Source organism: Panthera onca, chromosome B3, assembly GCF_046562875.1.
Source record: "Panthera onca isolate mPanOnc1 chromosome B3, mPanOnc1 haplotype 2, whole genome shotgun sequence".
Classification (NCBI taxonomy): Eukaryota; Metazoa; Chordata; class Mammalia; order Carnivora; family Felidae; genus Panthera; species Panthera onca.
Window position 1 is genome coordinate 58,844,705 of NC_138344.1, and position 12,787 is coordinate 58,857,491.

Below are 12,787 nucleotides of genomic sequence, written 5' to 3' on the forward strand. Positions count from 1 at the left end.
GCCAACAATAAAATTTGAGCTTTCGAGCAAAAATTCGAATTTTAGAAAACTTAGACCCAGCACCATAAGCTTGACACTTTCCCAGTACTTAAAAACTATCCTGTTGAGATCAATGGGGATGTTCAGAAATGTAATTTTTAAGTACTGATTAATGAAATATATCAGTGTATCAAAGATCTACATAATTCAGTGAACCAATATCTTCTAAACAATCAGTGTATAGTGTTACAAAACCATACATACACATTCCAAGTGTAAGACTGACTAACGAAAAGATTATTGCAGTCCTTTCAAATTTCATCTTGGAACAAGATGAAATCATTTGACAAGTTTTGGTATAGTATCAACAGACTATCAAAATTATCTAAAAAAGACAGTAAAGTACTCTTCTGTTTAACATACATGCAAATATGGTTTTAAGTGCTTCAATGATAACAAACTACCTTGTATGAAGTCAACATTAAAGAGATTTGCAAAACTGTAAATAATGTTATGCTCCCATTAATTTCCTTTTTGTTTTTAGGAAATACTTAAAAACATATTATTGTATTAACATGTAATGGATTTATAATTGCAATTAGAAATGAATATTTTCAAAATTCCTCAGTTTTAATATCTAATGAGATATACTGATAAATAGCTCACATAAACAAACGTTCTTTAGAGTTTCCAATAATTTCTAAGAATGTAAAGGAGCCTGAGATCAAAAAGTTTAAGAACACTTGCTCAAAAGAAACTACTAATGGAAATCACAAGAAAAAAGTTAAGAAGTCACCCCCTCCCAATGGGGAAAAAAAATCTGAACTGGCAGTTCACAAAAGAAAATCCACATATGGCCAATAAGCACATTCAACTTCATTAATCATCAGGGAAATACAAAATAAAAACACAATGAGATAACCACCCACCCCTGTAGAAAGGCTAAAATTAAAAAGACTGGCAATATCAAATATTGCTAAGGATATAGGCAACTGGAACAGTCAAACAATGCTGGGTAGAATGGTACAAATAAAAAAAAAAAAAAAAAAAAAAGAATGGTACAAATACTCTGGAAAACAACTGAACAGCTTCTTAAAAGTTAAAGAGTCTTTCAACAAATGGTGCTAGGACTAACAGATATTAATATGCAAAAGAATACAGATGGACTCTTACCTCACACCATCTACAAAAATTAATTCAAAATGGATGAAAGAGTTGAATATAAGAACTAAAACTATAAAATGTATAAGAAAAAAACTCTGAAGCTTGCAAGAAAAAATTTATAACACTTTTAAGAAAATTCGGGCCTAAAACTTTATCACCTTGAGTTTGGCAATAGCTTCTTGGACATGACACCAAAAATATAAGCAACAACAACAAAAAATAAATAAATTAGACTTGATTTCATCAAATTTAAGACTTTTGTGCTTCAAAGGGGTCTAAAAGAATGGGAGAAAATGTCTGCAAGTCATTTATGGAACAAGGGACTTGTACCTAAAATATATAAAGAACTCTTACAACTCAATTATAAGAAGACAAAACCCAATTTAAAAATGTACAAAGATTTAAAAGACATTTCTCTGAAGAAGTTACAATGGCCAAGCTCATGAAAAGTGCTCAATGTCACAGGTCATTAGGAAAATGTATCAGAACCACAATACCATTTCACTCACTAAGATGGCTATACCTAAAAGAACAATAACAAGTGTTGTTGAGGATGTGGAGAAACTAGAACCTTTAACTTTGTTGGTGGGACTGTAATATGGTGCAGCCATTTTCGAAAACAGTCTGCAAGTCCTTAAAAAGCTACACAGGGGGGCGCCTGGGTGGCTCGGCTGGTTAAGCGTCCGACTTCGGCTCAAGTCATGATGTGTCATAATCTCACAGTCTGTGAGTTCGAGCCCCGCGTCGGGCTCTGTGCTGACAGCTCAGAGCCTGGAGCCTGCTTCAGATTCTGTGTCTCCCTCTCTCTCTGACCCTCCCCCGTTCATGCTCTGTCTCTTTCTGTCTCAAAAATAAGAAAAACATTAAAAAAAAAAAAAGCTACACAGCTACACAGAATTATCATATCATCCTGCAATTCTACTCTTCAGTATATTCTCAAGAGATGTGAAAACAGATTTCCACAATGGGACGCCTGGGTGGCTAGGTCCATTAAGCATCCGACTTCAGCTGAGGTCATGATCTCGCAGTCTGTGAGTTCAAGCCCCACATCAGGCCCTGTGCTGACAGCTCAGAGCCTGAAGCCTGCCTCAGATTGTGTGTGTGTGTGTGTGTGTGTGTGTGTGTGTGTGTGTGTCTCTATCTCTCTGTCCCTCCCCCACCTGCACGCACATTCTCTCTCTCAAAAAGAAACATTAAAAAAAAATTTTTTTTAAATAGATTTCCACAAAAAACCCTGTATGTGAATGTTCACCAGGAGTCACCTTCATAATAGCCAAAATGTGAAAATGTCCATCAACTGATAAAATGGATAATCAAAATGTTGTATATCCATGTTATAGAATATTATTACTTGGCAATAAGAAGGAATGATGAAATGATATATGCTACAACACAAATGCACACTGTGCATATATTGAAAGCTACTGAATTTATACCTTAAATGGGTGAGTTTTACGGTATTGCTAATTATGTAGGTCTCAATAAAGCAACAACAAAAAAAATTAACATGCATTATATGACTTAGCAATACCAATCTTTTTAACTTAAATATATGTCCATACATGGGCTCAACACAAATATTCATAGCAGCTTTATTCATGATAGCCAAAAAATATATACAATCCAAATGGAGACACAAATTATGTTATGCAGTATACTCACACCAACAGAATTCTGGATGGAGGGCAGAATAAAGTATGAAGACACGCAGTAACTTAAGTGACTCCAAAAACTTTACACGGAGTGAAAGATGTAAGAGATGCTATATGACTACAATCATTATGAAACTCCAGAAGAGATTTATGTGATTTATAACAACAGCAGATAGATGGTTGTCTAGGGTGATAACTGTGAAACTGTCTGCAAAGACTGTAAGGGTTTTTGGGCATGAGTGTATAAATCTGTTAAAAATTCATGACAATATATACTTTAAATGAGTGTGTTTGTGTATAATTGTAACTCAATCAAGTTAACTTCTAAAAGTTAACATAGGAGATAGAATGATATTCTAAAAGATAACTAGTTTACCAAAAGAAGGCATAGGAAAAACAGAAAAACAATGTTGTAAATACAGAGTAAGATTAATAAACTCATAATAATTACATCTAACTCAATATGTCAACTTAAATATAAATACATAGGGTATATTTATACACAAAAGGAAAGAACTATATCATGCAAATGCTAATAAAGTTGTGTGGCTATATAAGTATTAGGCAAAGTAAACCTCAAGGCAAATATTACTAGAGATATTGAGACATTTCACAGTGGTAACAAGAACAATTTATATTCCTCACAAATGTATATACACCTAACAAGAGAACTTAAAAATATATGAAGAAACAAAAAAATGACAGAACTGAAAGGCAAAGTAGACAAATTCACAATAACAACTGGAGATTTTTAACACCCCTCTCTTAGCAATTGATAAAACAAGTTTAAGATATAGAAGATTGAAATATTATCAGGGTGCCTGGGTGGCTCAGTCGGTTAAGTGCCCGACTTTTGATTTCAGCTCAGGTCATGATCTCATGGTTTGTGAGATCGAGCCCAGCTTCAGGCTCTGCACTATCAGCATAGAGCCTGCTTGGGACTGTCTCTCTCCCCCTCTCTCTGCCCCTCCCCCGACTCATGCACACTCTCTCTCAAAATAAACTAAAAGAAAAAAAAATATATTATCAACGAACCTGACTTACACTAATTAATTCTAGAATATGCATTTTTTTTCAAATACACATGGGACACTCACCAAGATAGACTATATGCCAGAAAGTATAAAAAAAATACCAAAGAAATGAAATCATACAGAGTATATTCCTAGATCACAATATTAAATTAGAAAACAATTAGAAGAGATCTAAGAAATGCCCAAATATCTGGAAATTAAATAACACATTTCTAAATAATCCACAGGTCAGAAAATAAGTCACAAAACACACGCACACACGTGTGCACACACACACACACGGTAATAAAGATAAAATCAGATAAGCAACACCAGGTGATGTATTTATAGAACTGCTGAATCACTCTATTGTACACTGTAACACTGTATGTTAACTAACTGAAGTTAAAATAAACTTAAAAATATATATATATATTATCAGAATGCATGGGAAAGCAGTACTTTGAAATTCACAGCTTTAAAACTTACATTAGGGGGGTACCTGGGGGTTGCCAGGGAATGCTCAGTAGGTTGAGCATTCAACTTCAGCTCAGGTCTCTATCTCATGATCCGTGAGTTCCAGCCCCACAATGGGCTCGCTACTGTCAGTGCAGAGCCTGCTTTGGACCCTCTGTCCCCCTCTTTTTCTGCTCCTCCCCACTTGGCACTCTCTCTCTCAAAAATAAACATTTGGGGCGCCTGGGTGGTTCAGTCGGTTGAGCGTCTGACTTCAGCTCAGGTCACGAACTCATGGTTTGTGAGTTCGAGCCCCACAAAGGGCTCTTTGCTTGTCAACACAAGAGCCCGCTTTGGATCTTCTGTCCCCCTATCTCTCTTTGCCACATGCTCACTCTCAAAAATAAACAAACATTTGAAATGCCTGGGTGGCTCAGTCTTCGGTTCATCAGACTGATGCTTCGAAGCATCAGACTTCGGTTCGGGTCATGATCTCTCGGTTTGGGAGTTCAAGCCCTGCATCAGGGTTGTGTTGACAGCTCAGAGCCTGGAGCCTGTTTCAGATTCTGTGTCTCCCTCTCTTTCTGTCCCTCCCCCACTCATCCTCTGTCCCTCTGTGTCTCTTAAAAATACACATTAAAAAAAATTAATAAATACAATAAACATTTAATAAATAAATAAATATTTAAAAAATAAAATAAAACTTACATCAGGGGAGGGGCACCTGGGTGGCTCAGTTGGTTAAGCGTCCCACTCTTGATTTCAGTTCAGGTCATGAGCTCAAGCTCCCTTTCAGGCTCTGCACTGAGAGCATAAGGCTTGCTTGGGATTCTCTCTCTCTGACCCTCCCTGGCTGGAACACTCTCCCCCTCTCTCAAAATAAATAAATAAACTTAAAAGAAAAAACTTACGGGGTGCCTGGGTGGCTCAGTTGGTGAAGTATCTGACTTGATCTTGGCTCAGTTCATGATTTCACAGTTTGTGAGTTTGAGCCCTACACTTGTCTCTGTGCTGGCAGTGCAGAACCTGCTTGGGATTCTCTCTTTCCCTTTCTGTCCACCCCCCACTTGAGTGTGCTTTCTCTCTCAGAATGAATAAATAAACTTAAAAAAAAAAAACTTACATTATGGGGGGAAAAGTGTTGTATCAATGATCTAAGCAAGGGGCTGGCTGGCAAACTATAGCCCAGAAACCAAGTCCAGCAAGCTGTCTGCACATAGCCAGCAAGCTAGCAATGTTTTTTCCCCACCAAAGATTTTACTTATTTTTTTAAGTAATCTCTACATCCAATATAGGGCTCAAATTCACAAACTCAAAGACCAAGAGTCACATGCTGTACTGACTAAGCCAGTTAGGGAAACACATATGATTAAAACTGAAATATGAAATAGAAAAGCTAAACAGCCCCATATAAATTACAGAAATCAAATTTATAATAAAAGCTATCTCACAATAAAGTCTACTACTTATTTGAAGATAAAATAATACTAAGCCAATATAAGTTATTTCGGAAATAAAAAGTATAGGGAATAATTCTTGACTTGCTTTAAGATCCAAGCACCGTCCTGATCCTCAACTACTACAGACCACAAACCTCATGAACACAGACATAAAAATCCCTAAAAAAAAAACCAAAAAACAAAAAACAGCAAACCAAATCCAACAATACAAGTCTGGTTTTCCATTAAAAAATATTTAATGCAAATTTAAAATTTAAAAGAAAATCTGAAGAACATCTCGATAGATGGAGAAAAGTCTTTGACAAAATTCAACACGGTATTTTTAGAAAGCCAGGAATAAAAGGAAACTTCCTCAAATGAATAAAAGATAACTATGAAAAACATTTAGTTAATACCATATCTAATAGTAAACAAACTTTTCTCTAAGATGAGCAACAGGAGGTGTTTCCTCTCACAACTTCTACAGGGCACTGTACTAGAGGTCCTAACCAATGCAGTAAGTAAAAAAAAAATAAAATGTCTAAAGATCAGAAAATAAGAAAAATTATAGTTATCTGCTATATATGTTAATGTATGTATAACCAATCAACCTGATGTTCTAATTTTTGCATTCCATAATAAACAGTAAAGTACTTCATTAATCTAAGATGTTAAAGAACAGGTCTAGAGACTGACTTATATTAACTTTGGTAGGAAGGAAGAAAATTCCCAATAAAACCACAAAGCCTGGTAGTACAAAGGTTAGTTAGAGTTTTTCAAACACAGGGTACAACCGCACAGTGGACCGTGAAATTAATTTAAGGTATTAAAATCATCTTTAAAAGGGGAATAAGAAGAGAAAAGAAAAATCACAGCACATCAAATATGTTAAGGGTGAGTTTTGTTTCACATACATGAATGTAGTAAAAGCTAGATTTCTTTCTGAGGGTTATACTTAAAAAATCTAAAAACGCTGATTTAAGGGGTGCCTGGCTTGCTCAGTCAGCAGAGCATGCAACTCTTGTTCTCGGGGTTCTGGGTTCAAGCCCCACAATGGGTGTTGAGACTACTTAAAAATAAAACCTTAATAAATAAATAAACAAGCAAACATTTAATATAACAGAAAGATTTTATTATTTCTTTAGAATTATAACCATAGGCAAACTGATGACCCTTAGCTACAACAGTGTAACAGTATTTAGAGAAGAACGGAGGAAAGACCATTTTGTTATGGAAAGACTCTAGAAACTACTATTTGGAAATGTATACAGAGATTCCTGGTATAAAGCAAATATATTTTAGTTGTAAGGACTTCACTTCAAATATAGATCAGAAATCTCATTATGCTAAAAGCAGAAAGACTGCATGTCAACAATTCCTGAGTGCTTTTGTTGACAATTGCATAATTCTGAAATCAGAGAAGTAAATGTTTGAATCATAAAATCTGGATTTGAAAGAGAGCAGAGATTTCATTCATCTTGTTATGGGCTGAATTATGTGTCCCCCATCAAATTCATATGTTGAAGTCCTAACCCCCAGAACTGCAGAATATAACTATATTTGGAAATATGCCTTTTAAGGGGTAATTAAGTTAAAATGGAGACATTTGGGGGGGGGGTGCCTGGGTTGAGTGACTGACTCTTAATTTTGGCTCAGATCATGATCTCACAGTTGTGAGATCAAGCCCTGTGTCAGGCTCTGCATTGAGCATGGAGCCTGCTAGATATTCTCCTTCTCTCTCTGGCCCTCCCCACTTCTCAAAATAAATATTTAAAAAAAACGAAATTAAATGAAATTAAAATAAAATAAAATAAAATATGGGGTCCTATTAGGATAGGCCCTAATCCAATTATGACTGGTGTCCTTACAAGAAGAGGAGATTACAACACAGTATAAAGGACCGAGGGGAACTATGAAGAACATAACAAGAAGGCAGCCATCCAAGTCAAGGAGAGAGGCCTCAGAAGAAACCAACCTGCTGATGCCCTGATCTTGGACTTCTAGCTTCTCAGCTGTAAAATAATTTCTGTTGTTTAAGCTACCCAGTCTCTGGTGTTAGGGCAATCCTAGCAAACTACTACACACTCCTTATATTCATAAATTAACAACCTATGTTTGGTTTACCTAAATACACTCATGACTAATTTATACAAAATTAAGACTAGAATACATATTATAAAACTTGGTAGTAATATAAAAATATAAAAACAAGTCAGTGATGGTAAACTAGCAAGCACCCACAGCCACTGACCCTAGACATCTTAATAGTAAACAAAAGAGCAAAAAAGTAGGGTGATATGAGGAGAGCACATTCGAAAAGTCAGGCTCCTGGGGCACCTGGGTGGCTCAGTTGGTTGAGCGTCCGACTTCAGCTCAGGTCGTGATCTTATGGTTCGGTTCGTGGGTTCGAGCCCCACATCAGGCTCTGTGCTGACAGCTCGGAGCCTGGAGCCTACTTCGGATTCTGTGTCTCCCTCTCTCTGCCCCTCCCCCTGCTCGCACTCAGTCTCTGTCTCTCTCAAGAATAAACATTAAAAAAAAAAAGTCGGGCTCCTGAGACAGGCATGAAAGCAATGTTAGATACCTTAGAAAGGACTACAGCTCAAAAGAAGGCTTATCTAAAGAGTTCACATACCTTTTTGTTTTAGTGTTTATTTATTTTTGAGAGAGAGTGCAAGTTGGGGAGGGGCAGAAAGAGAGAGGGAGACAAAGGATCCTAAGTGGACTCTTCACCACTGACAGCAGAGCACCCAATGCGAGGTCTCAAATCTACAAATTGTGAGATCATGACCTGAGCAGAAGTTGGGCCACCCAGGGGCCCTGCCACGTATCTTTAAAAGTCCAAAAGCAGACAAAAACGAAAGGAACCAAAAAAACAAAAGAGACAGCACAAGGAGTTGTCTAACGTGGTTTTAAAAGGATACTTGTAGAGGTAAGAGCAGTAGCTTATTATCCAGCCAGAATAAAAACAGAAGATGAAAATATATGCAAAAAATACTAGAAGGAAAAACTTCCTATAAAAAGAATAAGCTTCAAGCAGCTTTGAAATGATGATAGAATATAAATAAATGACAACATGGTTAGGTAGCATAGAATATTCAACTCTTACTTGCTTTCATCAAAAAGAATTTTCAATCCTTACACAAGATTCTATTAAGACATTATCTAGCTACTTTGAGAAAGGATGGTATAGTAGAAAAAGCACTATATGAGTGTCAAAGGTATGAGAGTCAAAGGTACCTGGGTTTAAATTTTTTTTTTAACATTTATTTATTTTTTGAGACACAGGGAGCATGAACAGGGGGAGAGGCAGAGAGAGAGAGAGAGAGAGAGAGAGAGAGAGAGAGAGAGAGTCAGACTCTGAAGCATGCTCCAGGCTCGGAGTTGTCAGCACAGAGCCTGACCTGGGGCTCAAACTCAAGAACCATGCAGATCGTGACCTGAACCTAAGTCGGACACTTAACCGACTGACCCACCCAGGGGCCCTTGTACCTGGGTTTAAAATCTCAGTATTGTTGCTTATTGTAGAGGCAGTAGTGCATACTGGGATTAAAATGTAGGCTCTGAAACCAGGCTTTCTTGGCTTTAATGCCAGTGTTGCCACTTAAAGCTAAGTAACCCTGTACAAGTTATTTAACTTCCTGTGCCTTAGTTTCCTCATCTGTAATATAGAGATGATAGCACCTACTTCATATGGTTTGAAAGTCTTAAAGAAGTTATTATGCTTAAAGCACTGAGAACAATACATGACACATATTAATTGCTCAATTGCTGATAGTCATTACTGTTCTATTTGTTCTTTATTGTTCTTTTTTATTCGGACATTTATTACAATTATTGTTGTTACTGACATTGTGCAAGTTACCTAAATTCATTAGGCCTAAATTTTTCTCTTCTATAAAATAACAAGATAGTTATAAGAATTAAGGAGATACTAGATATAAAGCACCTAATTAAATATATTCAATAAACATTAATTACCAATCCCCACCCAAATTTTGAAAAAGATAACACTGTATTCAAGATACTGAACATAAGCAAGCAATGTATAGATTCTCAATAAAACTTTAGAATATATTATCAAAAAGATGATTTAATGATAATAAGAAATAACGACTAAAAAGCCAGTATAAGCTTAATAGGAATAATACACGACAAGCTAATTATTTACTTTACTTCTAACATAGGGTTAGTAGACTGGGAGAAAAAATAAATGTACCTTGATTTTAGCAAGACATTCCAATACTAATTTTCATAATAACCTTATAGAATATAATTTAAAAATCTATAATGAATAAGAGTACAATTAAATGATTTTGTGGCTGCGGGAAAACTCTTGCCCCCCCCAAATTAGTGAATAAGACATTAGTTTGCAAACAGGTTTGGCCCTATTGTATTTATTAACATCTTTTATTTTTAACTTAAGACCTTTAAGTAGACATTAATGAAAAATCCAAGATTTTGGGAAAGAAAGAAACAAACAAACAAACAAATTTCTGTAGGAAAACCCTGGATGTGTAGTTGACACAGGCAAAAATTTGCTAACTAACAAAGACAGATCTTACTACTAAAGGAGAAAAAAAGCATGATATGATACGCTATGATGACACATTAATAAAAGAATGCCCAGAGGTACCTGGGTGACTCAATCAGTTGAGCATCTGACTTCAGCTCAGGTCATAATCTCACAGTTCGTGAGTTCAAGCCCCCACCAGGCTCAGTGTTGTCAGTGCGGAGCCTGCTTCAAATCCTCTGTCCCCCTCTTTCTCTGCCCCTTCCCCACTAGCACTCTCTCTCTCAAAAATAAATAAACATTATAAAAAATAAAAGAATGCCTAAATCAAAAGAATATGAACAGGGGTGCTGGATGGGTCAGTTGGTTAAGCATCTGACTCTTGATTTTGGTTCAGGTCATGATCTCAGGGTCCTGGGATCCTCCTTAAGATTCTCCCTCTTTCCCTGTGCCCCTCTCCCCAGCTTGTGCACATGATCTCTCAGAAAGAAAGGGGGGAAGGAAGGAGGGAGGGAGGGAGGGAGGGAGGGAGGGAGGAAGGAAGGGAGGGAGGGAGGGAGGGAGGAAGGAAGGAAGGGAAAGAAAGAAACAAAGAAAGAAGGAAAAAAAGAAAGGAAGGAAGAGAATACAAAGAGAAGTCAGAAAACATAGGAAAAACCTATCTTTCTATCAAGTTCCTTTCTTTTTTTTAACCCGAATCTTGGATTACTCATTAGTGTCCACGTTAAATACATACAATGAATGATAATAACACTATTTATAGAGTGCATTAAAATTTCTCAAACTGCCTTTTCTGTTTGCCATCTAATGTAAAAACAACTCTGAGGCAGACAAAGCAGTTAAAATTAGTCCCATTTTACTGTCTTCTTAAGGTTCAGAGGGGTAAAGAATTTCCTCAGATCATTCAAGTTGGTCCAGAGTATGAATGTGAAGCATGTGACTCCTGGTCATATCCATTTTTTAACAACTTTCCCCCCACCTTAATGAAGTAATACATTTTCAGTGTACAAGTGTTACAATTCAGATAGAGAAATCATCTCCCTAAACAATGTATTAATTAAACTCACATAAAATAAGGAAAAATTTCTTTTGCTTTTCATAATACTATGCTGAAAAAACAGAAGGTGAAGTGGGTCAGTTAAGTAGAATAAGTAATGTTTTCTTGAATGGCCATTATATATTTTTCATGTTACTACTCTTAAAATAACACCAAAATGTAGACATTTCCTTAATCTACTAGCAAATATTAAGATTTCTCATCTTTGCATGCTTAAAGAAAATAACCTAAACTTCAATTTTAAGTACGAGGTAAAACCATTACCTTGGGTGTGCTTCCTTTAATGAATTTTTTAATTGAAGACAACAAGCCAGTTTCATTTTTCGGTGGTTTTTCTCCCCCTGAAGGCAGGCTATCATCAACCTCTGAATATTTCCTCTTTGCTCTAGCAGTGCGTTGTGTTTGGATTTGATTTGATTGCTGAGAAGCTTTCCGTGTTCTCAGCCTCATCTTTTATGGGTGCCACATATAAAACTACGAGAGAAAAATAACAAGGGTTATTAAAATTAAACCTAGCATGGCCAAATGTGCCCACCTTCTATAATAAAAATCCCTTGGTGTAGGTCTCCAGAGGATTAAATTAAGAAACCAAAATTTTAAGTGAAAGGATGCTTTGAACTTTTACATACTATCCCAAGTAACCTTCCCAACAACTTCTGAAATATTTTACCCTATGATCTAATAAAAATATGAGTAACACCAAAGAGTGCGCATACTCTTTCCACAGCACTATGCAACCTCCACCCATGCCAATATTACCATTCATTCAACCATTCAGTCAAGAAACATTTATTGAGCACTTACAACATTCAAGGCACTGGGCTAGGATAAGAACCTCATAAACAGTAAACCACATACAGAAGATTTTTGTCTTCTGGAGCTCATAATGTAGTGGGAAAACCCTCAATGAATGAATTAATTACCTGAGCATGATTCTAATGATCAATAATCATGCAAGTGTAAAAAGAGCAGTTGAATCATTCATTTTATAAGATCATTTTATCTTACCACACATGATACTTTAAAAATCGAATTCACATCAAAAAGAAATTATGAGGCAATCTACTTGAACTCTCACTTTATAGATGAGAAAATGGCTGACAAAACTGTATCAAGACAGAGGTAGTTAAGAATATACCCTAAATTAGAATCTGAAACAGAATATAAAAATTACCAAAGAATTAAGAAATGTGAATTCCAATCCTACTTCAATCACTGCTAAACTATAGTCACTTAACTGTTTTTTCACTTATATAAAGAATACGTTCATCTTACCATCCTGAGCTTCAAAATGAAAAAGGAATTAGAAAAGACTATAAACTGCAGAGCACATTAATGCTACTCACAATAGTGAATGCATTCACAGAAAAGTCTAACTCCTTTTAAGCATTCCCAACGCCTAAAGATGCCAAAAATCCTGGCAAAAGGTAGTCTTCACCGACTTAAGCTTAAGACATTATGTCTTTACTAAATCAACAGTCACAGAAAAAATGTTAGAAACTTTTAGGAAGTTA

General features: G+C 36.1%; 1 protein-coding gene across 3 annotated transcripts in view; it reads right to left on the reverse strand.

Annotated features, from left to right (window-relative positions):
• Nucleotides 1-12,787, reverse strand: part of CTDSPL2 (CTD small phosphatase like 2) — an 82,840-nt gene that overhangs the window by 43,896 nt on the left and 26,157 nt on the right. For all 3 annotated transcript variants that reach the window (XM_060618700.3, XM_060618697.3, XM_060618699.3), the window contains exon 2: nucleotides 11,538-11,747. In XM_060618700.3, coding sequence (XP_060474683.1) covers nucleotides 11,538-11,723 — 186 coding nt within the window. In that variant the 5' untranslated portion in view covers nucleotides 11,724-11,747. The remainder of the gene's footprint in view (nucleotides 1-11,537; nucleotides 11,748-12,787) is intronic.